Source organism: Heterodontus francisci, chromosome 6 (assembly GCF_036365525.1).
Source record: "Heterodontus francisci isolate sHetFra1 chromosome 6, sHetFra1.hap1, whole genome shotgun sequence".
NCBI lineage: Eukaryota > Metazoa > Chordata > Chondrichthyes > Heterodontiformes > Heterodontidae > Heterodontus > Heterodontus francisci.
Window position 1 is genome coordinate 7708304 of NC_090376.1, and position 25266 is coordinate 7733569.

The window sequence follows — 25266 nt, forward strand, 5'->3', positions numbered from 1 at the left end:
TTCCCCCCAAAAATCCGCTCCCTCCGAACAAACCCCCCTCCCCCACCAATCCCCCTCCCTCCGAACAAACCCCTTCCCCCACCAATCCCCTCCCTCCGAACAAACCCCCTTCCCCCACCAATCCCCTCCCTCCACCAATCCCCCTCCCTCCGAACAAACCCCCTTCCCCCACCAATCCCCTTCCCCCACCAATCCTCTCTCTCCACCAATCCCCTCCCTCCAAACAAACCCCCCTTCCCCCACCAATCCCCTTCCTCCGAACAACCCCCCCCCTCCACCAATCCCCTCCCTCCACCAAACCCCTCCCTCCGAATAAATCCCCCCTCCCCCCACCAATCCCCTCCTTCCGCACAAACCCCTTTCCCCCACCAATCCCCTCCCTCCACCAAACCCCTCCCTCCGAACAAATTCCCCTTCCCCCCACCAATCCCCTTTCTCCGAACAAACCCCCCCTCCCCCCACCAATCCCCTCCTTCCGCACAAACCCCCTTCCCCCACCAAACCCCTCCCTCCGAACAAATCCCCCTTCCCCCCACCAATCCCCTTCCTCCAAACAAACCCCCCCCTTTCCCCACCAATCCCCTCCCTCCGAACAAACCCCCCTTCCCCCCACCAGCCCCTCCGCCCACCAATCCCCTCCCTATGAACAAACCCCCTTCCCACCAAAAATCCCCTCCCTCCGAACAAATCCCCTCCATCTACCAATCCCCTCCCCCGGAACAAACCCCCTTCCACCCACCAATCCCCTCCCTCCGAACAAAACCCCTTCCCCCCAAAGATCCCCTCCCTCCGAACAAATCCCCTCCCTCCACCAATCCCCTCCCTCCCAACAAACCCCCTTCCCCCCACCAATCCCCTCCCTCTGAATAAACCCCCTTCCCCCAAAATATCCCCTCCCTCCGAACAAATCCCCTCCCTCCACCAATCCCCTCCCTCCCAACAAAACCCCCTCCCTCCACCAATCCCCTCCCTCCGAACAAACCCCCCTCCTTCCGAACAAACCCACCTCCCTCCACCAATCCCCTCCCTCTGAACAAACCCCCTTCCCCCCACCAATCCCCTCCCTCTAAACAAACCCCCTTCCCCCCAAAAATCCCCTCGCACCGAACAATCCCCCCTCCCTCCACTAATTCCCTCCCCCAACAATCCCCTCCCTCCGAACAAACCCCGCTTCCCCCCACCAATCCCCTCCCTCTGAACAAACCCCCTTCCCCCACCAATCCCCTCCCTCTGAACAAACCCCCCTCCCCCCACCAATCCCCTCCCTCCGAACAAACCCCCCTTCCCCCACCAATCCCCTTCCTTCACCAATCCCCTCATTCTGAACAAACCCCCCTCCCCCCACCAATCCCCTCCCTCCACCAATCCCCTCCCTCTGAACAAACCCCCTTCCCCCACCAATCCCCTCCCTCTGAACAAACCCCCCTCCCCCCACCAATCCCCTCCCTCTGAACAAACCCCCTTCCCCCACCAATCCCTTCCCTCTGAACAAACCCCCCTTCCCCCCACCAATCCCCTCCCTCTGAACAAACCCCCTTCCCCCACCAATCCCCTCCCTCTGAAGAAACCCCCCTCCCCCCACCAATCCCCTCCCTCCGAACAAACCCCCCTCCCCCCACCAATCCACTCCCTCCACCAATCCCCTCCCTCTGAACAAACCCCCCTTCCCCCACCAATCCCCTCCCTCTGAACAAACCCCCCTCCCCCCACCAATCCCCTCCCTCCGAACAAACCCCCCTTCCCCCACCAATCCCCTTCCTTCACCAATCCCCTCATTCTGAACAAACCCCGCTCCCCCCACCAATCCCCTCCCTCCACCAATCCCCTCCCTCTGCACAAACCCCCTTCCCCCACCAATCCCTTCCCTCTGAACAAACCCCCCTTCCCCCCACCAATCCCCTCCCTCTGAACAAACCCCCTTCCCCCACCAATCCCCTCCCTCTGAAGAAACCCCCCTCCCCCCACCAATCCCCTCCCTCCGAACAAACCCCCCTCCCCCCACCAATCCCCTCCCTCCACCAATCCCCTCCCTCTGAACAAACCCCCCTTCCCCCACCAATCCCCTCCCTCTGAACAAACCCCCCTCCCCCCACCAATCCCCTCCCTCTGAACAAACCCCCCTCCCCCCACCAATCCCCTCCCTCTGAACAAACCCCCCTCCCCCCACCAATCCCCTCCCTCTGAACAAACCCCCTCCCCCCACCAATCCCCTCCCTCTGAACAAACCCCCCTCCCCCCACCAATCCCCTCCCCCCGAACAAACCCCCCTCCCCCCACCAATCCCCTCCCTCCACCAATCCCCTCCCTCTGAACAAACCCCCCTTCCCCCACCAATCCCCTCCCTCTGAACAAACCCCCTTCCCCCACCATTCCCCTCCCTCTGAACAAACCCCCCTTCCCCCCACCAATCCCCTCCCTCTGAACAAACCCCCTTCCCCCACCAATCCCCTCCCTCTGAACAAACCCCCCTCCCCCCACCAATCCCCTCCCTCCGAACAAACCCCCCTCCCCCCACCAATCCCCTCCCTCCACCAATCCCCTCCCTCTGAACAAACCCCCCTTCCCCCACCAATCCCCTCCCTCTGAACAAACCCCCCTCCCCCCACCAATCCCCTCCCTCTGAACAAACCCCCCTCCCCCCACCAATCCCCTCCCTCTGAACAAACCCCCCTCCCCCCACCAATCCCCTCCCTCTGAACAAACTCCCTTCCCCCCACCAATCCCCATCCCCCTCCCCACCAAAGCCAACCCCCCACCCCCGACAAACTTCCCCTCCCACCCACCAACCCCCTTCTCCCCAACAAAGCCCCCACCAAATGTTTTCCTGCCATGTCATTAACCTCTTTTATCTCACAACAGCTTATGACATTCACAATGCAACCCATCACATGCAGCTGCTGTGCCTGCTGATGACTGCCTGTGACCTGAACGATCAAACCAAAGGATGGAAAACGACAACAAAGATAGCGGTAAGAGAGGGGGATAAAACAATGGAGCAGAGGGGAACCCAACAACAGCTCATTCAGTAACAACCTCATCAACAACTTGCATTTATCGAGTACCTTTAAGGTTTTAAATAATAAAAGGAACACAAGGCGTTTCAGAGAAGCAATTACCGAAGAAATTTCAATATCGAGCCGTATCAGAAGATATGCAGAGAGGGGACCAGAAGCTTGGTCCAAATGGTAGATTTTCTAGACCATGTTGGAGGAGGTGAGAGAGGTGGAGAGGTTTAGGGAGGGAATTCCAGAGTTTAGGGCCCTGGCAGCTGAAGGTATGGCCACCAATGGTGGAGTGATTAAAATTGGGGATGCACAAGAGTTGGAGGGCTGGAGGAGGTCACGTAAATAGGGAAGGGATGAGACCATAGCGGGATCTGAAAACAAGGATCGGAATTTTAAAATCGAGGTGTTGTCGGACCAGGCGCCAGTCAGCGAGCACAGGGGGTGATGGGTGAACAGGACTTGGTGTGAAATAGGACCCGGGCAGCAGTGGATTGGTGAGATTTCATTATAACTTTCCAAGGCACTTCTCAGAGTTATAATCAGGTAAGATCTGACCCTGAGCCACACAAGGAGATATTAGGACAGGTGACAAAAAACCTGGTCCGAGAGGTAAATTTTAAGAATCTCCTCAAAGGTGGAGGGAGGGTGAGGAAGGTGGAAGGGTTTACGAAAGGAATCCCAGAGTTTAGTCCCCAGGCAGCTGAAGGCAGGGCCCCCAGTAGTGGAGAAATTAAAATTAGGGATGCACAGAGGGCTGGAATTGGAAGAGCACAGAGATCACGGAGGTTTGTAGGGCTGGAGAAGGTGACGAATCTACTAGAATTCTTCAGGGATGTAACTAGTAGAGTTGATGAGGGGGAGCCAGTGGATGTGGGTTATTTGGACTTTCAGAAGGCTTTCGACAAAGTCCCACATAAGAGATTAGCATGTAAAATTAAAGCGCATGGGATTGGGGGTGGTGTATTGCGATGGATGGAAAATTGGTTGGCAGACAGGAAACAGAGTAGGGATAAATGGGACTTTTTCCGAATGACAGGCAGTGACTAGTCGGGTACTGCAGGGATCGGTGCTAGGACCCCAGCTATTCACAATATACGTTAATAATTTAGATGAGGAAACCAAATGTAATATCTCCAAATTAGCATATGACACAAAACTGGGTGGGAGAGTGAGTTGTGAGGAGGATGCAAAGAGGCTTCAGGGTGATTTGGACAAGTTGAGTGAGTGGGCAAATGCATGGCAGATGCAGTATAATGTGGATAAATGTGAGGTTATCCACTTTGGTAGCAAAAACAGGAAGGCAGATTGTTATCTGAACGGCTATAAACTGAGAGAGGGGAATATGCAGCGAGACCTGGGTGTTCTCGTACACCAGTCGCTGAAGAGAAGCATGCAGGTGCAACAGGCGGTAAAAAAGGCAAATGGTATGTTGGCCTTCATAGCGAGAGGATTCGAGTACAGGAGCAGGGATGTCTTGCTGCAATTATACAGGGCCTTGGTGAGGCCATACCTGGAATATTGTGTGCAGTTTTGGTCTCCTTATCTGAGGAAGGATGTTCTTGCTATAGAGGGAGTGCAGCGAAGGTTTACCAGACTGATTCCTGGGATGGCAGGACTGACGTATGAGGAGAGATTGAGTCGGTTGGGATTATATTCGCTGGAGTTCAGAAGAGTGAGGGGGGATCTCATAGAAACTATAAAATTCTAACAGGACTTGACAGAGTAGATGCAGGAAGGATGTTCCCGATGGGGGAGTCCAGAACCAGGGGTCATAGTCTCAGGATACGGGATAACCCTTTCAGGACTGAGATGAGGAGAAACTTTTTCACCCGGAGAGTGGTGAACCTGTGGAATTCGCTACCACAGAAAGCAGTTGAGGCCAAAACATTGTATGTTTTCAAAAAGGAGTTCGATATAGCTCTTGAGGCGAAAGGGATCAAAGGATATGGGGGGAAAGCGGGAACAGGCTACTGAGTTGGATGATCAGCCATGATCATATTGAATCGCAGAGCAGGCTTGAAGGGCCGAATGGCCTACTGGTGCTCCTATTTTCTATGCTTCTATGTTTCGCTGACAGAACTGGGGAGGGGCGAGGCCATGGAGGGTTTTGGAAAACAAGGATGATAATAAATACCAACCGATCGTCCAGGGTTCTTTTCCATCTCCCACCACACCCCTCCCAACTTCCCCTGTCCCCTCCCCCCACCGCCATTTCCTCATTTGCCGTGTTTGGACTTTAGGCCAAGATGGGCTGTGATACTCCCTGTACTCATGGTCAAATGCTTTGTCCTCCAGCACATCGTATGGACGAGAAGCCTTTGGGAAGCCAGCCAAGCCGAGTGTGAGGTTGCATGAGATGCAGCATCAGGATTGTTCCTTTCCCCCAACCTGGTGAATCTCGAGTCATCACAAGTGACCATGTCTCAACAAACGTAGCAGGGAATACAGGCCTACATGCTCACACCTTATGGTCACTGTTTCCCATTTGTAGAACAATTTTACCCCCCTCCCTCTCCCCCGCCCCCCGTGTCTTCAAGGGGGTGGGGAAGGGGCAGCGGACTTGGTAGAATCTCGGGAGTGCTGATGTAGTTGTTCCTTTACCAAGTGGCTTTTCTGGAATTTTAATTGAGGCTCAGTCTGTAAATGGACACTGACTGACAGAGTTCCTCCTGTCCTATCACAGACAGGTACTGGAATTCTCACTCAAAGATTTAATAGAAAAATATCTAGAAACTGAAAATATAAAAAGAATAATCAGCATGGATTCCAAAAGAGAAGGTCATGCTTGATTAACTTTATTGAATTCTTTGATGAAGTAACCTGAAGGGTAGGCTAGGGAAATGAAGAAGACGTAATAAAACCATTATGTGCTGGAAGTACTAATCATGTCTGGCAGCATCTGTGGAGAGAGAAATAGAGTTAACATTTCAGCTCTGTGACCTTCCATCATGGACAAACATGGACAAAAGAGCTGAACTCAAGAGGTGAGGTGAGAGTGTCTGCTCTTGACATCAAGGCAACATTTGACCGAGTGTGGCATCAAGGAGCCCTAGCAAAACTGGAGTCAATGGGAATCAGGGGGAAAACTCTCCGTTGGTTGGAGTCATACCTAGCACAAAGGAAGATGGTTGTTGTTGTTGGAGGTCAATCATCTCAGCTCCAGCACATCACTGCAGGAGTTCCTCAGGGTAGTGTCCTAGGCCCAATCATCTTCAGCTGCTTCCTTCAATCATAAGGTCAGAAGTGGGGATGTTCGCAGATGATTGCACAATGTTCAGCACCATTCGTGACTCCTCAGATACTGAAGCAGTCCGTGTAGAAATGCAGCAAGACCTGGACAATATCCAGGCTTGGGCTGATAAGTGGCAAGTAACATTCGCGCCACACAAGTGCCAGGCAATGACCATCTCCAACAAGAGAGAATCTAACCATCTCCCCTTGACATTCAATGGCATTACCATCACTGAATCCCCCACTATCAACATCCTGGGGGTTACCATTGACCAGAAACTGAACTGGAGTAGCCAAATAAATACTGTGGCTACAAGAGCAGGTCAGAGGCTGGGAATTCTGCAATGAGTAACTCACCTCCTGACTCCCCAAAGCCTGTCCACCATCTACAAGGCACAAGTCAGGAGTGTGATGGAATACTCTCCACTTGCCTGGATGGGTGCAGCTCCAACAACACTCAAGAAGCTCAACACCATCCAGGACATAGCAGCCCACTTGATTGTCACCCCATCCACAAACATTCACTCCCTCCACCACCGGCACACAGTGGCAGCAGTCTGTACCATCTACAAGATCCACTGCAGCAACTCACCAAGGCTCCTACGACAGCACCTTCCAAACCCATGACCTCTACCACTTAGAAGAACAAGGGCAGCAGATGCATGTGAACATCACCACCTGTAGGTTCCTCTCCAAGTCACACAGCATCCTGACTTGGAGCCATATTGCTGTTCCTTCACTGTTGCTGGGTCAAAATCCTGGAACTCCCTCCCTAACAGCACTGTGGGCGTACCTACCCCACATGGACTGCAGCGGTTCAGGAAGGCAGCTCACCACCACCTTCTCAAGGGCAATTAGGAATGGGCAATAAATGCTGGCCTGGCCAGCAAGTGACGCCCACATCCCATGAATGAATATAAAAAAAAGTCTATTCAATCTTTTCTCATCGGTAAATCCCCTCATCCCAGGAAGCAGTCTAGTGAACCTTCATTGCACTCCCTCTAGAGGTCCTCCTTTGAGGCAGAATCTATGTCCATGTTGAAGAATAGATTGGAAAGGTGGGTGAAGTCACTAGGGCACAGGGTGCATTGAAAGCAATTAGAACTATTTGCTCATGTGAAGGATAAAGGCCGGTTGGGCCGAGTGGCCTGTTTCTTTGTTGCACCTTCTCTGTATTTCTATGCATTATTGACAGGTACACTCCTTTTCAATGCATGGCTAGGATACTGCTCTGTCTGTCTCCTGCAGAAAACCCCTCACTCAGGCGGTCCTTATTTTGTTTCTTTCCCTAGGAACTGATATATAAAGAATTTTTTTCACAAGGAGACCTGGTAAGTCAACACTTGTAAATGCAAATTGTTCCATGGGGATTCAGTATGTTAATTTTAGATATTCCAGGATTCATTGAAGGATTGGGCTGAAAAATCTCAGCCTTGAGAAGTGGGTGACTGACTACGGACTCAGTAAAACTTAAATCAGGAGCATTCATTAAATTCAACAACTTGCATTTACATAGCAGCCTTAATATCGTAAAATGTCCTAAGATGCTTCAAACAGATTTTAACACTGAGCCACATAAGAAGATTTTAGGACCTGTAACCCGAAGCTTGGTCAAAGAAGTATGTGTTAATGAGCATCTTAAGGGAGGAAGGTGAGGTCGAGAGGTTTAGGGAGGAAATGATAGAACTTAGGACCCAGACAGCTGAAGGCAGGGCTGTCAATGGTGGAGCAATGAAAATTGGAATGTGCAAAAGGCCAGAAAGGCCTGCAGAGATCTTGGAGGGTTGTCCGGCTGGAGCAGGTTAGGGAGATGGGAGGGGTGAGGAGCCCATGGAGGGATTTGAAAACAATCTTTGAGAATTTTAAAATCGAGGTGTTGCCTGACTGGGAGCCAATGTAGGTCAGCGAGCACAGTGGGGTAATGGGTGAATGGGATTGGTATGGAGCGATTTAGGATATAGACAGCAGAGATTTGAATGAGTTCAAGTTTATGGAAGGTGGGAGATCGGCCAAGGGAGAGCATTGGAATAGTCAAGTCTAGAGGTAACAAAGGATGAGGGTTCTAGCAGTGTGTCAGCTGAGACGGGGCGGAGACAGGTGGTGTTACAGAGGTGGAAATAAGCGGACATGGTGATGGAGCAGATATGCAGTCAGAAGCTCATCTCAGTCAAATAGGTTGGGAAAGTTGCAAACTGTTTCATTCAGACTATGGCCAGGCCAGTAGGACTATGGGTCCCTCCAATGGCTCCTTTCCACATGGACCTTTGACCTTTTTCTTTTCCTGTCTATCTACAGGAAAAAGCAATGGGGAACCATCCACTTGAAATGATGGACAGAGATAAGGCCTTTGTTCCAGAACTCCAGATCAGTTTCATGGAACACATCGCCATGCCAACTTACAAGTAAGTCAAAAGGGGAGGATTTTACCATCTTCTCTACTGCTGGCAAATCATTAGGCAGCATGAATCAGGCAGCTAGTAGTAGATACATGGGGAAGAGGTCTGTCCCCTCCAAGGATGGGTCCAAGGTTCAAGTGATAGGTAGTAGCTTTTGTCAACCTCCCATGGAATTGCTCATGTGTAGTGCAGGGCAAGCAGCATTAGATAAGGAGAAGAGGCAGTTGGAAGTGGTGGGGCTGGCTTGGGGTGTGGGGAGAGGGTTAATGGAAACATGAAGGGGACAAAAGGGAGGGGGAGTTTGGGATGGGTGGGGAAAGAGGAGGGAGACTGGGAGAAGAGAGGGGGTTAAGAGGGCAGTAAAGACAGCAGAGCAGCAGAAGGGAGATTGGAGGGGAGGGTGGGAATGGGGAGAAGGAGGGAGAGTGGAGGGGGAGGTTGGGTGAGGCAGGAGAAGAGGAGTGGGTCGGGAGAGGGGAGATGATTAGAAAGAGGAGGAGAGCTGGGCAGGGAAGGGAAGTTCAGGATAGGAGAGGGGGAGATTGGGGGAGAAGAGTGAGAAGGCCTGGGGTAACTAGGCAAGTGAGGCAGGGAAATCAAGGCTCGAAATCACAATGTGGGAGGGAGGACAGTAACAATTCTCTGCAGGACGGAGTGGAATCTTGAGGGTGGGACAGGCAGAACATGGGGTCAATGTTTAAGTTGCTGCCTGAGTGGGAATGAAATCCGGGAGGTTTACACAATGGGGGCTGACCCACAACAGCCAGTCTTACAACTGGCCAGCCGTTTGTGGGTTGAGATATGTGACAGCAGTACAACTCAACCATTAAAAGATACTTAAAAGCCAGCCAAGGAATGATAAGGGCTTTTGCTTTTGTGTTCAATCTCGGTATGTGGGCGTCGTTGGCAAGGCCAGCATTTAATACCAATCCCTAGTTGCCCTGGTTTGATAAAACTGAGTGGCTTGCTAGGCCACTTCAGAGGGCAGTTAAGAGGCAACCACATTGATGTGGGTCTTGGGTCCCATGTAGGCCAGACCAGGTAAGGATGGCAGATTTTCTTCCCTAAAGAACATTAGTGAACCAGTTGAGTTTTTACAACAATTCAACAGCTTTGTGGTCACTCTTACTGTGAGGCTGGGCTTGATGGATTGGGGATGGTGGTGGTTGGGGGAGGAGTGGGGGAATGGTCTGGGGTACCTGGGACTGTGGCTGGCAGTGATACCCAGTGGTACCAACGTCTACCGAAGGTAGCAGAGAGGCCAGAAGAATTGCGTAGCAAAATCACTCAAGTGGCCCCACTTCTGGACTGTCATTTCCACCTCAAAGCCGAGCAGCCAGAGATGACATCCCACCACAAACTCCCTTAACAACTTTTCTTTTTATTCGTTCGGGGGATGTGGGCCTCGCTGGCTAGGCCAGCATTTATTGCCCATCCCTAATTGCCCCTGAGAAGGTGGTGGTGAGCTGCCTTCTTGAACCACTGCAGTCCTTGGGGTGTAGGTAACAGTGCTGTTAGGGAGAGAGAGTTCCAGGATTTTGACCCAGTGACAGTGAAGGAACGGCGATATAGTTCCAAGTCAGGATGGTGTGTGATGTGGAGGGGAACTTGTAGGTCCCATGATCTGCTGCCCTTGTCCTTCTACTGGTAGAGGTTGTGGGTTTGGAATATGCTGTCGAAGGAGCCTTGGTGAGTTGCTGCAGTGCATCTTGTAGATGGTACACACTGCTGCCACTGTGCATTGGTGGTGGAGGGAGTGAATATTGAAGGTGGTGAATGGGGTGCCAATCAAGCGGGCTGCTTTGTCCTGGATGGTGTCGAGCTTTTTGAGTGTTGTTGGAGCTGCACCCATCCAGGCAAGTGGAGAGTATTCCATCACACTCCTGACTTATGCCTTGTAGATGATGGACAGGCTTTGGGGAGTCAGGAAGTGAGTTACTCATTGCAGAATTCCCAGCCTCTGACCTGCTCTTGTAACTATGGTATTTATATGGCTGGTCCAGTTAAATTTTTGGTCAATGGTAACCCCCAGGATGTTGATTGTGTGAGATTCAGCGATGCTAATGCCATTGAATGTCAAGGGTCCCAACACTGACCCCTGGAGAACTCCACTGCAAACCTTCCTCCAGTCTGAAAAACATCCACTAACCACTACTCTTTGTTTCCTGTCACTCAGCCAATTTCATATCCATGTTGTTACCGTCCCATTTATTCCATGAGCTATAACCTTTCTCACAAGTCTGTTGTGTGGCACTGTATCAAATGCCTTTTGAAAGTCCATGTACACCACATCAACAGCCCATTACCCTCATCAACCCTCTCTGTTACCTCCTCAAAAAACTCCAGCAAGTTAGTTCAACATGATTTTTCCTTAAGAAATCCATGCTGGCTTTCTTTAATTAACCCGCATTTGTCCATGTGACAATTAATTTATTCCGAATTAATTTCTCTAGAAGTTGCCCCACCACCGAAATTAAACTGACCGGCCTGTAGTTGTTGGGCTTATCTTTACACCTATTTTTGAACAAGGGTGTAACGTTTGCAGTTCTCCAGTCCTCTGGCACCATGCCTGAATCTAAGGAAAACTGAAAAATGATGGCCAGTGCCTCTGCGATTTCCACCCTCACTTCCCTCAGTATCCTTGGGTGCATCTCATCTGGTCCTGGTGTCTTATCCAATTTAACTACAGACAGCCATCCAACACCTTCTCCTTGTCAATTTTAAACCTTTCTAGTGTCTGAATTACCTCCTCTTTAACCATTGCCTGGGTTGCATCTTGTGTGCTGTAGTGGCTAGCACCACAGTCTCACAGCTCCAGCGACCCAGGTTCGGTTCTGAGCCCTGCCTGTGCGGAGTTTGCAAGTTCTCCCTGTGACCGTGTGGGTTTCCTTCGGGTGCTCCGGTTTCCTCCCACATGTCAAAGACTTGTGGGTTGAAAGGTAAATTGGCCATTGTAAAAATTGCTCCTCGTGTAGGTAGGTGGTAGGAGAATTGAGGGAAGGTGGGGATGTGAGAGGGGAAATGGGATTAGTATGAAAAGGTGGTTGATGGTTGGCATGGACTCGGTGGGCCGAAGGGCCTGTTTCGGTGCTGTATCTCTCTATAACTCTTCCTTGGCAAAGATCAATGCAAAGTATTCATTTAATACCTCAGCTGTGCCCTCTGCCTCCATGTGTAAATCCCCTTGTTGGTCCCTAATCGGCCCCACTCCTCCTTTTACCACCCTTTTCTTATTTATATGTCATAGAAAATTTCGGGATTCTCTTTTATGTTAGCTGCCAGTCTCTGTTCATACTCTCTCTCTGCTTCTCATATTTGCCTTTTTCACTTCTCCTCTGGACCTTCTATATTCAGCCTGGTTCTCAATAGTAATTTCTACCTGGCATCTGTCATAAGCACACTTTTTCTTCTTTATCTTAATCTCTATTGCTTTTGTCATCCAGGGAGCTCTGGATTTGTTTGCCCTACTCTTCCCCTTCGAAAGAATATACCTTGACTGTGCCCGAACTATCTCTTCTTTGAAGGTCGCCCATTGTTCAGCTACCATTTTTCATGCCAACCTTTGAATCCAATTTATTCGTCCCAGGTCCATTCTTACTCTATTGAAGTTGGCTTTCCCCGGTTAATTATTCTTACCCTGGATTGCTCTTTGTCCTTTTCCATAGTCAGCCTAAACCTATGATACAATGATCACTATCCCCTAAATGCTCTCCTACTGATACTTGATCCACTTGGCCCACCTCATTCCCAAGAACCAGGTCTAGCAGTGCCTCCTTTCTTGTTGGATTTGAAACATACTGCTCTAGAAAATTCTCCTGAATACACTCTAGGAACTCTTGCCCCTCACTGCCCTTTACACTATTATTATCCCAGTCTATGTTTGGATAATTAAAGTCCCTCATTATAAGCAGGGATCGGTACCAACATGTTGCACCACAGACATTTGAAAATGTTATTGACTCAGCTATGGATATGGGGGCAATTAATTTGTATATAAAGTGTATGGCCAACTTAATGCCATCAAAACACAGTCTGATTTAAAATGCATTTTTCCTATTCAGTGAGTACATGATATTGTTTTCACTTACACAAGTAGCCAATGTCTGCCCGCACACATCATGGAGCGATGTAGAGAATCTGGATAGAGTCCATCTGTTGGGTGTGATTTTGATCTCTTTCTCTCCCCTCTTGCTCTCTCTCCCTCTCTGTGTCCATCCCTCACCCCTCTCTCTCACCTGCGTTCATCTCTCTACCCTCTCTCTCTCTCTCCCCCCTCCTCCCTCAGTGTCCATCCATCTCCCCCCTCTCTCCTCCTCTCTTTTTCTCTCTTTCTCCGTCCATCCCTCTCCTCCTCTCTCTCCCTCCCTCGCCCTCCCCCCTCTCTCTCCTCCCCTCTCTTTCCACCCCTCTCTCTCCACCCCTCTCTCTCCCCTCTCTCTCTCTCTCCCCTCTCTCACTTCTTCAGCTTTCTCTCCCCCTCCCCCTCGCTTTCTCCCTCTCTCACTCCCCTCTCCCTCTCTCTCCCCCTCCTTCTTTCTCCCCCTTTCCCTCTCCCTCTTCCCTCTCCCTCTTCCTTCTCTCTCTCTCTCTCCCATCTCTCTCTCCCCATCTCTCTCTCCCCCTCACTCTCCCCTCTCTCTCCACCCCTCTCTCTCCACCCCTCTCTTTCCCCCTCTCTCTCACTCTCCCCCCTTTTTCCCCCTTTCCCTCTCCCTCTTAACTCTCCCTCTTCCTTCTCTCTCTCTCCCCATCTCTCTCTCCCCCTCTCTCTCTCCCCCTCACTCTCCCCCTCACTCTCCCCTCTCTCTCCACCCCTCTCTCTCCACCCCTCTCTTTCCCCCTCTCTCTCACTCTCCCCCCTTTTTCCCCCTTTCCCTCTCCCTCTTAACTCTCCCTCTTCCTTCTCTCTCTCTCCCCATCTCTCTCTCCCCCTCTCTCTCCCTCTCTCTCCCTCTCTCTTTCTCTCTCTCTTTCTCTATCTCTCTTTCTCCTCTCTCTCTCTCTCTTCCCTGTCTCTCTCCCCTCTCATTCCTGAAAATACCAGTCACATACATCAAAATCTTTTACCATGGACACTGGTGTTCATGTACAGACATGTTGCCAACTTTTGATTATAACTACCCGAAACATTTTGCACCTCTCCGTAATTTCCTTGCAAATTTGTTCCTCTACATCCTTCCCACTAGTTGGTGGCCTATAGACAACACCAAGCAATGGAACTGTACCAAGAACAAAGAACAAAGAACAGTACAGAACAGGAACAGGCCATTTGGCCCTCCAAGCCTGCACCGATCTTGATGCCTGCCTAAACTAAAACCTTCTGCACCTCCGGGGACTGTATCCCTCTATTCCCATCTGATTCATGTATTTGTCAAGATGTCTCTTAAACGTCTCTATGGTACCTGCTTCCACCACCTCCCCCGGCAACAAGTTCCAGGCACTCACCACCCTCTGTGTAACGAACTTGCCTCGCACATCCCCTCTAAACTTTGTCCCTCTCACCTTAAACCTATGTCCCCTAGTAACTGACTCTTCCACCCTGGGAAAAAGCTACTGACTATCCACTCTGTCCATGCTGCTTATAACTTTGTAAACCTCTATCATGTCGCCCCTCCACCTCCGTCGTTCCAGTGAAAACAATCCGAGTTTATCCAACCTCTCCTCATAGCTAATGCCCTCCAGACCAGGCAACATCCTGGTAAACCTCCACTGTACCCTCTCCAAAACCTCCACATCCTTCTGGTAGTGTGGCGACCAGAATTGCACGCAATATTCTAAGTGTGGCCTAACTAAGGTTCTGTACAGCTGCAGCATGACTTGCCAATTTTTATACTCTATGCCCCAACCGATGAAGGCAAGCATGCCATATGCCTTCTTGACTACCTTATCCACCTGCGTTGCCACTTTCAGTGACCTGTGGACCTGTACGCCCAGATCTCTCTGCCTGTGAATACTCCTAAGGGTTCTGCCATTTACTGTATACTTCCCACCTGCATTAGACCTTCCAAAATGCATTACCTCACATTTGTCCGAATTAAACTCCATCTGCCATTTCTCCGCCCAAGTCTCCAACCGATCTATATCCTGCTGTATCCTTTGACAATCCTCATCACTGTCCGCAACTCCACCAACCTTTGTGTCGTCCGCAAACTTACTAATCAGACCAGCTACATTTTCCTCCAAATCATTTATATATACTACAAACAGCAAAGGTCCCAGCACTGATCCCTGCGGAACACCACTAGTCACATCCCTCCATTCAGAAAAGCACCCTTCCACTGCTACCCTCTGTCTTCTATGACGGAGCCAGTTCTGTATCCAGCTTGCCAGCTCCCCTCTGATCCCATGTGACTTCACCTTTTGTATCAGTCTGCCATGTGGGACCTTGTCAAAGGCTTTACTGAAGTCCATATAGACAACATCCACTGCCCTTCCTTCATCAATCATCTTTGTCACTTCCTCAAAAAACTCAATCAAATTAGTGAGACACGACCTCCCCTTCACAAAACCATGCTGCCTCTCGCTAATAAGTCCATTTGTTTCCAAATGGGAGTAAATCCTGTCCCGAAGAATCCTCTCTAATAATTTCCCTATCACGGCCTATAATTTCCTGGATTATCCTTCCTACCCTTCTTAAACAAAGGAACAACATTGGCTATTCTCCAGTCCTCTGGGACCTCACCTGTAGCCAATGAGGATGCAAAGATTTCTGTCAAGGCCCCAGCAATTTCTTCTCTTGTCTCCATCAGTATTCTGGGGTAGATCCCATCAGGCCCTGGGGACTTATCTACCTTAATGCTTTGCAAGACACCCAACACCTCCTCCTTTTTGATAATGAGATGACTGAGACTATCTGCACTCCCTTCCCTAGGTTCATCATCCACCAAGTCCTTCTCTTTGGTGAATACTGATGCAAAGTACTCATTTAGTACCTCGCCCATTTCCTCTGGCTCCACACATAGATTCCCATCTCTGTCCTTGTGGGCCAACCCTTTCCCTGGTTACCCTCTTGCTCTTTATATACGTTTAAAAAGCCTTGGGATTTTCCTTAATCCTGTTTGCCAATGACTTTTCATGACCCCTTTTAGCCCTCCTGACTCCTTGCTTATGTTCCTTCCTACTGTCTTTATATTCCTCAAGGGATTCGTCTGTTCCTAGCCTTCGAGCCCTTACGAATGCTTCCTTTTTCTTTTTGACGAGGCTCACAATATCCCGCGTCATCCAAGGTTCCCGAAACTTGCCAAACTTATCCTTCTTCCTCCCAGGAACATGCTGGTCCTGGATTCTAATCAACTGACGTTTGAAAGACTCCCACATGTCAGATGTTGATTTATCCTCAAACAGCCGCCCCCAATCTAAATTCTTCAGTTCCTGCCTAATATTGTTATAATTAGCCTTCCCCCAATTTAGCACCTTCACCCGGGGACTACTCTTATCCTTATCCACAAGTACCTTAAAACTAATGGAATTATGGTCACCGTTCCCGAAATGCTCCCCTACTGAAACTTTGACCACCTGGCCGGGCTCATTCCCCAATACCAGGTCCAGTACGGCCCCATCCCTAGTTGGACTATCTCCATATTGTTTCAAGAAGCCCTCCTGGATGCTCCTTACAAATTCTGCCCCATCCAAGCCCCTAGCACTAAGTGAATCCCAGTCAATATAGGGGAAGTTAAAATCACCCACCACTACAACCCTGTTACCTTTACATCTTTCCAAAATCTGTCTACATATCTGCTCCTCTACCTCCCGCTGGCTGTTGGGAGGCCTGTCGTAAACCCCCAACATCGTGACTGCACCCTTCCTATTCCTGAGCTCCACCCATATTGCCTCGCTGCACGACCCCTCCGAGGTGTCCTCCCGCAGTACAGCTGTGATATTCTCCTTAACCAGTAATGCAACTCCCCCACCCCTTTTACATCCCCCTCTATCCCGCCTGAAGCTTCTAAAGCCTGGAACATTTAGCTGCCAATCCTGTCCTTTCCTCAACCAAGTCTCTGTAATAGCAACAACATCATAGTTCCAAGTACTAATCCAAGCTCTAAGTTCATCTGCCTTACCTGTTATACTTCTTGCATTGAAACAAATGCACTTCAGACCACCAGTCCCACTGTTCTCCGCAACATCTCCCTGCCTGCTCTTCGTCTTAGTCTTACTGGCCTTATTTACTAGTTCCCCTTCATTTATTTCACTTGCTGCCCTACTGCTCTGGTTCCCACCCCCCTGCCACACTAGTTTAAACCCTCCCGAGTGACGCTAGCAAACCTCGCAGCCAGGATATTTGTGCCCCTCCAGTTTAGATGCAACCCGTTCTTCTTGTACAGGTCCCATCTGTCCCTGAAGAGATCCCAATGGTCCAGATATCTGAAACCCTCCCTTCTACACCAGCTGTTCAGCCACGTGTTTAGCTGCACTATCTTCCTATTTCTAGCCTCACTGGCATGTGGCACAGGGAGTAATCCCGAGATTACAACCCTAGAGGTCCTGTTTTCTAACTTTCTACCTAACCCCATAAACTCCTCCTGCAGGACCTCATCAATCTTCCTGCCTATGTCTTTGGTACCGATGTGTACCACAACCTCTGGCTGTTCACCCTCCCCCTTCAGAATGCCCCCTGTCCGTTCAGAGACATCCTTGACCCTGGCACCAGGGAAGCAACATACCATCCTGGAGTCTCTTTCACGTCCACAGAAGCACCTATCTGTGCCCCTGACTATGGAGTCCCCTATAACTATTGCTCTTCTGCGCTTTGTCCCTCCCTGCTGAACAACAGTGCCAGCCGTGGTGCCACTGCTCTGGCTGCTGCTGTTTTCCCCTGATAGGCCATCCCCCACCAACAGTATCCAAAACGGTATACTTGTTAGAGAGGGGGATAGCCACAGGGGATTCCTGCACTGACTGCCTGCCCCTTCTAGCGGTCACCCATCTATCTGCCTGCACCTTGGGTGTAACCACGTCTCTAAAACTCCTGTCTATGACGCTTTCTGCCACCTGCATGCTCCTAAGTGCATCCAGTTGCCGCTCCAACCGATCCATGCGGTCTGTGAGGAGCTGCAACTGGGTACACTTCCTGCAGATGTAGTCGTCCGGAACGCTGGAAGCGTCACGGACTTCCCACATCTCACAGGTGAAGCACTTCACCCCTCTAACTGTCATTTCTAGCACTAATTAGTTAATTAATATAAAATAAATAAATACTTATTAAATCCTTACTAAATTGTTATAATTAACTCTATGGTCCCTCGTGCTAGATTTCTACTATAAATATTAAATGCTAACTAAATACAGTAATCTCCTCCCTCTGGTTTAGTTACTCTACTTATTAATTAGTTAATTAGGGTTTTAATCAATTTTTACCAATGGTTTATTTTCAAATTCAGTGCAAATTCCCTACCAGCCAATCAGGTCACAGCTTTCCTGTGATGTCACTTTTCAGTTTTTTATACTTACCGGTCTGGAACTCCGCCCTCCGAGTCTTCTCCGAGAAGACTACCCTTTTTGTTCCTTAGCTCTAGCCAAGTTGATTCTGTCCTTGACCCCTCTGGGACAAACTTTTATCACAGCAATGCTCTCCTTAATCAATACCGCCACCCCTCCCCCTTTTTTCCCTTTCCTATCTTTCCTGAACACCTTATATCCAGGAATATTTAATACCCAGTATTGCCCTTCTTTGAGCCAGCTCTTTGTTATCGCCACAACATCATATTTCCACATGGCAATCTCCGCCTTTACCTTCACCAGTCTTAATAGCCACACTCTATGCATTCACATACATGCACATTAACCCTGATTCAGACTTTGTTACTTTCTACCTTATTCTGATAATAACATACACTTCTTTACTCCAGTGCTATCTATCTCTCCCAGTATTCTGTGCACCTTGGTATTCCTCTCTTGTATTATTTCCTGGTTCCCACACCCCTGCCAAGTTAGTTTAAAGACTCCCCTCCGACAGTGCAACGCTCCCTCAATACTGATTTTCCGACAGTACAGCACTCCCTCAGTACTGAACCTCCGGTAGTGCAGCTCTCCCTCGGTACTGAACCTCCGATCGTGCAGCTCTCCCTCAGTACTGACCCTCCAACAGTGCAGCACCCCCTCAGTTCTGTACCCTCCGATAATGCAGTACACCCTCAGTACTGACCCTCCAACAGTGCAGCGCACCCTCAGTAATGACCCTACAACAGTGCAGCACTCACTCAGCAGTGCCCCATTGACAGTGCAGCACTCCCTAAGTACTGACCCTCCGACAGTGCAGCACACCCTCAGTACTGACCCTCCGACGTTGCAGTACTCCCTCAGTAGTAACCCTCTGACAGTGCAGCGCTCCCTCAGTACTGACCCTCCGACAGTGCAGCACACCCTCAGTACTGACCCCTCGACAGTGCAGCACTCCCTCAGTACTGACCTTCCGACAGTGCAGCGCTCCCTCAGTACTGACCTTCCGACATTGTAACGCTCTCTCAATAGTGACCCTCCGACATTGCAGCACTCCCTCAGTATTGACCCTCTGACAGTGCAGCACTCCCTCAGTACTGACCCTCCTAAACGGGAACACTCTCTCAGTACTGACCCTCCAACAGTGCAACACTCCCTCAGTACTGACCCTCTGACAGTGCAGCACTCCCTCAGTACTGACCCTCTGACAGTGCAGCAGTCGCTTTATACTGACCTTCTGACAGTGCAGCGCTCCCTCAGTAGTGACCCTCCGACATTGCAGCACTCACTCAGTCCTGACCTTCCGACAGTGCAGCACTCCCTCAGTCCTGACCTTCCGACAGTGCAGCACTCCCTCAGTACTGACCCACCGACAGTGCAGCACTCCCTCAGTACTGACCCACCAACAGTGCAGCACTCCCTCAGTACTGACCCTCCGACAGTGCAGCACTCCCGCAGTACTGACCCTCCGACAGTGCAGCACTCCATCAGTACTGACCCTCCGATAGTGCAATGCTCCCTCAATACTGATTTTCCGACAGTGCAGCACTCCCTCAGTACTTACCCTACAACAGTGCAGCACTCCCTCAGTAGTGCCCCATTGACAGTGCAGCGCTCCCTCAGTACTAACCCTCTGACAGTACAGCACTCCCTCAGTACCCTCTGACAGTGCAGCACTCCCTCAGTACTGACCCTCCACCAGCGCAGCACTCCCTCAGTCCTGACCCTCCGACAGGGCAGTGCTCCCTCAAGCGTCAGCCTGGGAGTATGGGTCTGAAGTCTCTGGAGCAAGGGCTCGACTCCTGGCCCCTCTGACATAGGGCCGAGAGCTGCTTCTGAACCACGACTGACGCAGTAACAAACTAATTTTTCTTTTCTCTCTGGACAGGCTACTGATGGACGTAACGCCTGAGGCCAAAGTTCTGTACCGTTCTGTGGTGTCAAACAGAGATCAGTGGGTTAAAGTCGCCCCCAAGTTCACCACCACGGGACTCCCAAGCGATAACTCACTGGACTTTCTCGACGAGGAGGCAACAGGTGTACTAACCCCTTCCCCAAAGACCCAGAGCATCTTAGACAAGGACAGGAAAGCCACTTCTAAACAATAATGATTATTTTTATTGCAGTTTCAAAGAACAGAAAAAATACAAAAAAATCAAGGAAGCGACTGACATCAGCAAACATTGGCATCTTTTAAATTTATTTATTTTTTATAGAGCTGAATATTAATTGAGTGGTTGTTTCCCATTGTCTCTTTCTCACTCTTCTTTTTTTGAGTTTTGCACTTAACAACAACAAACACCTGCCTTTACTGTTGTAAAAATAACATCCCAAAGTGCTTCACAAACATAATTTGACACCGAACTGCATATTAGGACAGGTGACCGAAAGCATGCTCAAAGAGGTAACTTTTAGGAGCATCTTAAAGGAGGAGAGAGTGAGAGAGAGAGGTAGAGAGGATATTGGAGGGAATTCCAGAGCTGAGGGTCCAGACAGCTGAACACTCAGCCGCCAATAGTGGGGCGATTAAAGTCAGAGATGCACAAGAGGCCAGGATTGGAGCAGCGCAGAGACCTCAGAGGGTTGTCAGGTTGGACGAGGTTACAGAGATGGGGATGGTAGTGGTGATGCCATGGAGGTATTTGAACACAAGGATGAGAATTTAAAATTGAGGCAGTGCTTTACCTGAGAGCCAGGGTAGGTCAGCGAGCACAGGGGTGAAGAACAGGACTTGGTGCCAGTTAGGACAGGGACATCCGAGTTTTGGATGAGCACAAGTTTACGAAGGGTGAACGATGGGAGGCCAGCTAGAATAGTAAAGTATGGAGGTAGCAAATCTATACCCTACTCCTTCACTCCTGCCCTATCACTCAGCCATGTCTCAGTTAGTATTACAAGTGCAGTGTGGGACTGGAGTCCCATGTAGTCCAGCCCTGGTAACATCGGCTGGTTCCCCTCCTTTTGTGATCATTTTTAATGAGGCAACATCCCACAAGTCAGCAGCTTTATTGAACTTGATGAGCGAATTTGAACACTTGTGTTGCTAGTCCTGTAGCGTAACTGCTATGTTTCCATAGTGGGGTGGTCCCCACTAAACTTTGACATCCCATTTCTCGCAGGAAGAATACGCGACAGGGATGGTCAATAACACACTTGGAACTGTACCCCACATCAGGTCTTTACATACCCCACTGCCGCAATTGATTTAATTGTACAGAGTTTCATGTGTTACTTGTGTTTTCTAGTAATGGTCAATGGTGGGGCTTTGGTTATGGTCATGGATAAGTTTACGAATAGATCACCACCAACATCTGTATCTGAAGATCAGTCGTAGAAACATAGAAAATTTGCAGCACAAAAGGAGGCCATTCTGCCCATCATGGCTGTGCCAGCCAAAAAAAAGACCAATCCAGCGTAATCCCATTTTCCCACTCTTGGTCCGTAGCCCTATAGGTTACAGCATGTAAAGTATTTTTTAACTGTGATGAAGGTTTCTGCCTCTACCACCCTTTGCCTGGTCATTGACCCCTCTGCTCAGGGAAATAGGTCCTTCCTATCCGCTCTATCCAAGACCCTCATAATGTTATACACCTCAATTAAATCTCCCCTCAGCCTCTTCTGTTCCAAAGAAAACAACCCCAGCCCATCCAATCTTTCCTCCAAGTAAAATTCTCCATTCCTGGCAATGTCCTCATAAATCTCTTCTGTACCCTCTATACTGCAATCACATCCTTCCTACAATGCAGCGACCAGAACTGTACGCAGTATTCTAACCAGTGTTTTATACAGTTCCGCCATAACCTTGCTGCGTTTGTGTTCCATGCCTTGGCTAAAAAAGGAAAATATCCCACATGCCCTTTTAACCACCTTATCTACCTGTCCTGCTACCTTCAGGGATCTGTAGAAATGCACTGCTCATTTCCTTTTTAATTTCACCCCTGCATTTGCTATACTCCTCTAGTCTTTCTGCAGTACTAAGTATCTCACATAAGCTTCCCTGTTTTGCTTTATCCTACTCTGTAAGCTCCTTGACGTCCACGGGGCTCTAGATTTAGGAGTCCCACCCTTTTACTTTGTGAGAACATATTTGTTCTGATCCCTCACTATTTCCTCTTTGAATGCCTTCCACTGCTCTGACACTGATTTACCTTCAAGTAGCTCTTTCCGGTCCACTTTTGCTAAATCATAACTCAGTTTAGTAAAATTGGCCTTTCCCCAATTGAGAACATTTATTCCTGGTCTATCATTATGCTTTTCCCTTTAACTACTCTAAATCAACTGAATTATGATCACGTCCACCAAAGTACTCCCAACTGATACCTCTTCCACCTGCCTACCTTCATTCCCTAAAATCAAGTCCCCTCTCTTGTTGGGCTTGCGACATACTGGTTAAAAAAGTTCTCCTGAATGCATTTTAAGAATTCTGCTCTCTGTGTGTCTTTCACACTAATTCTATCCCAGCTAATATTAGGGTAGTTGAAATCCCCCACTATTATTGTCCTATTGTTTTTGCACTTCTCAAAGATTTGCCCTACAGCCGTATTTGCTCTTCTATCTCCCTCTGACTGTTTGGGGGTCTATAGTACACTTCCAGATTTATAATTGCCCCTTTTTTGTTCCTCAGTTCAACCCATATGGCCTCATGCTCCTTTTAGCACATCAACCTGGTGCAGTGGTTAGCACTGCAGCCTCACAGCTCCAGTGACCTGGGTTCAGTTCTGGGTACTGCCTGTGTGGACTTTGCAAGTTCTCCCTGTGACCGTGTGGGTTTTCGTCGGGTGCTCCGGTTTCCTCCCACAGCCAAAGACTTGCAGGTTGATAGGTAAATTGGTTATTATAAATTGCCCCTAGTATAGGTAGGTGGTAGGGGAGTATAGGAACAGGTGGGGATGTGGTAGGAGTGTAGGATTAGTATAAATGGGTGGTTGATGGTTGGCACAGACTAGGTGGGCCCAAGGGCCTGTTTCAGTGCTGTATCTCTAAATAAATAAAACCCTCCTCATAGCTGTGATTTTTTCTTTAACCAATATTGCGACCTCCCCTCCCCCCTCCTTTTTTAATCCCCGTCTCTATCCCATTTATCAGTCTGTACTGATAGGGTGAGGATTCCCTCTTAAATTTGCCCACAATGAGATTGGAACCTCCCGCCACACCCCATACACAACCCAGTTTCGAATGAGTGCAGATTAAACAGATAATACTGCTTACAACTGAACACTCAGTGCACCAGGACAGAATGAATGGCAAAATCACAAAGGGTGCCTGAGTTAGCAGTAGCAGAAAAGCAGCTTTAGTCTGTATCTAACCTGTTTTTTTTTCTTTTCTATATCTAACTCCATTTTTTTTTCTTTTTTTTGTGAGATGGGGAGACAGGAAGATTGAGGATGGCATAGGTAGATGGAGCTTTACTCTGTATCTAACTCATTTTTTTTTTAATTTCGTTTTTTTTTAGTGTAGAGGGGGCTTTACTCTGTATCTAACCCCGTGCTGTACCTGTTCTGGGAGTGTTTGATGGGACAGTGTAGAGGGAGTTTTACTCTGTATCTAACCCCGTGCTGTACCTGTTCTGGGAGTGTTTGATGGGACAGTGTAGAGGGAGTTTTACTCTGTATCTAACCCTGTGCTGTATCAGTGGCGCAGTGGTTAGCACCGCAGCCTCACAGCTCCAGCGACCCGGGTTCGATTCTGGGTACTGCCTGTGCGGAGTTTGCAAGTTCTCCCTGTGACTGTGTGGGTTTTCACTGGATACTCTGGTTTCCTCCCCCAGCCAAAGACTTGCAGGTTGATAGGTAAATTGGCCATTATAAATTGCCCCTAGTATAGGTAGGGGAATTGTGGGGATGTGGTGGGAATATGGGATTAATGTAGGATTAGTATAAATGGGTGGTTGATGGTTGGTGTGGGCCAAAGGGCCTGTTTCAGTGCTGTATCTCTAAATAAATTTGCTCTGGGAGTGTTTGATGGGGACAGTGTAGAGGGAGCTTTACTCTGTATCTAACCCCGTGCTGTATCTGTCCTGGGAGTGTTTGATGGGGACAGTGTAGAGGGAGTTTTACTCTGTATCTAACCCCCCGTGCTGTACCTGTCCTGGGAGTGTTTGATGGGGACAGTGTAGAGGGAGTTTTACTCTGTATCTAACCCCGTGCTGTACCTGCCCTGGGAGTGTTCGATGGAACCGTGTAGAATGTGTAAATTGTATGGGTTTAATCATAAGCTCAAAAGAGTGTGACTCCCGCCCCTTCCATAAAATTCCATCTATTCTGTTAAATGGGAAGTAAATTCTGCTGAGTGGTGTCACAATCCCGGGAAGAGGCAGGTTTAAATGTGATGGGGTCTGCACACTGATTGGGGTGCCTCACTGCTTTGTGCATAATAAACTGAAGGAGTGGTTTGGGTGTAGCCCTCCAATTTTTCATTGTAAATTTCTGCTCCAGTTACATCATTAGTGATAAGGGGCTATAACACACAATGGCTCCTCTCAATTAAGGAACAGGCTGAGGCCATTCAGCCCCTTGAGTCTGTTCTCCTAGTTTGCGAACCACCTTTCATCTTATTCCAGCTTCCTGCATTTTTCCCCCATATCCCTGAACACCCATTACGTATGATTCTGACCAGCATAACCCCCAGTCAGATGAGCATCTGAGAGACACCAGGCAGTGTGCAGGTGACTTCCTATAAGTCAATCAATAGACTACCTTTCATAACTGTATAATGAGGGACGTTTGCCATGTGCTACTTGTTTAAAACTTGTCAACATATCACTCACTCTGAACTACTTGAGTAGTGCTGAGTTGTCTGGTTATTGTAAATAGAAAAAAAGCATTTATGTTTCTGAATAAATTCTGGGTTTGTGTTCTCTACTCCCTTGATTCTGTTTCCATTATTGAGAACGGAAGGATTGATTTTTGCCCGACTGGTACTGACCAGGGCACTGACTCTGATTGGACGGATTCCTGGAGGTTTTGTCACAGGACTGCCCCGCCCTCACACACCTGTCATTGGTCAACTGACACATCCATCCCCCGCGGCGCCCTCCCTGCCCATGGCCAATCAGGAAACAAATAGATTCCTCCTTCACCCAATTGGATGATTCTCGACTGTCAGTCAAACAGCCATTTTTCCTCATTGCCATTATTTTTAAAGCAGACCGAAGTGTGCAAATTAAACAGAAAAGACATGTATAATTTATTTTAACA

The 25266-nt window shown here is 49.0% G+C and overlaps 1 protein-coding gene across 3 annotated transcripts in view; it reads left to right on the top strand.

Annotated features, from left to right (window-relative positions):
• LOC137371104 (cGMP-dependent 3',5'-cyclic phosphodiesterase) overlaps positions 1-24930 on the top strand; it is a 372354-nt gene extending 347424 nt beyond the window's left edge. For all 3 annotated transcript variants that reach the window (XM_068033044.1, XM_068033045.1, XM_068033046.1), the window contains 4 exons: positions 2860-2969; positions 7529-7567; positions 8532-8638; positions 19959-24930. In XM_068033044.1, coding sequence (XP_067889145.1) covers positions 2860-2969; positions 7529-7567; positions 8532-8638; positions 19959-20178 — 476 coding nt within the window. In that variant the 3' untranslated portion in view covers positions 20179-24930. The remainder of the gene's footprint in view (positions 1-2859; positions 2970-7528; positions 7568-8531; positions 8639-19958) is intronic.
• Positions 24931-25266: the final 336 nt, after the last annotated feature.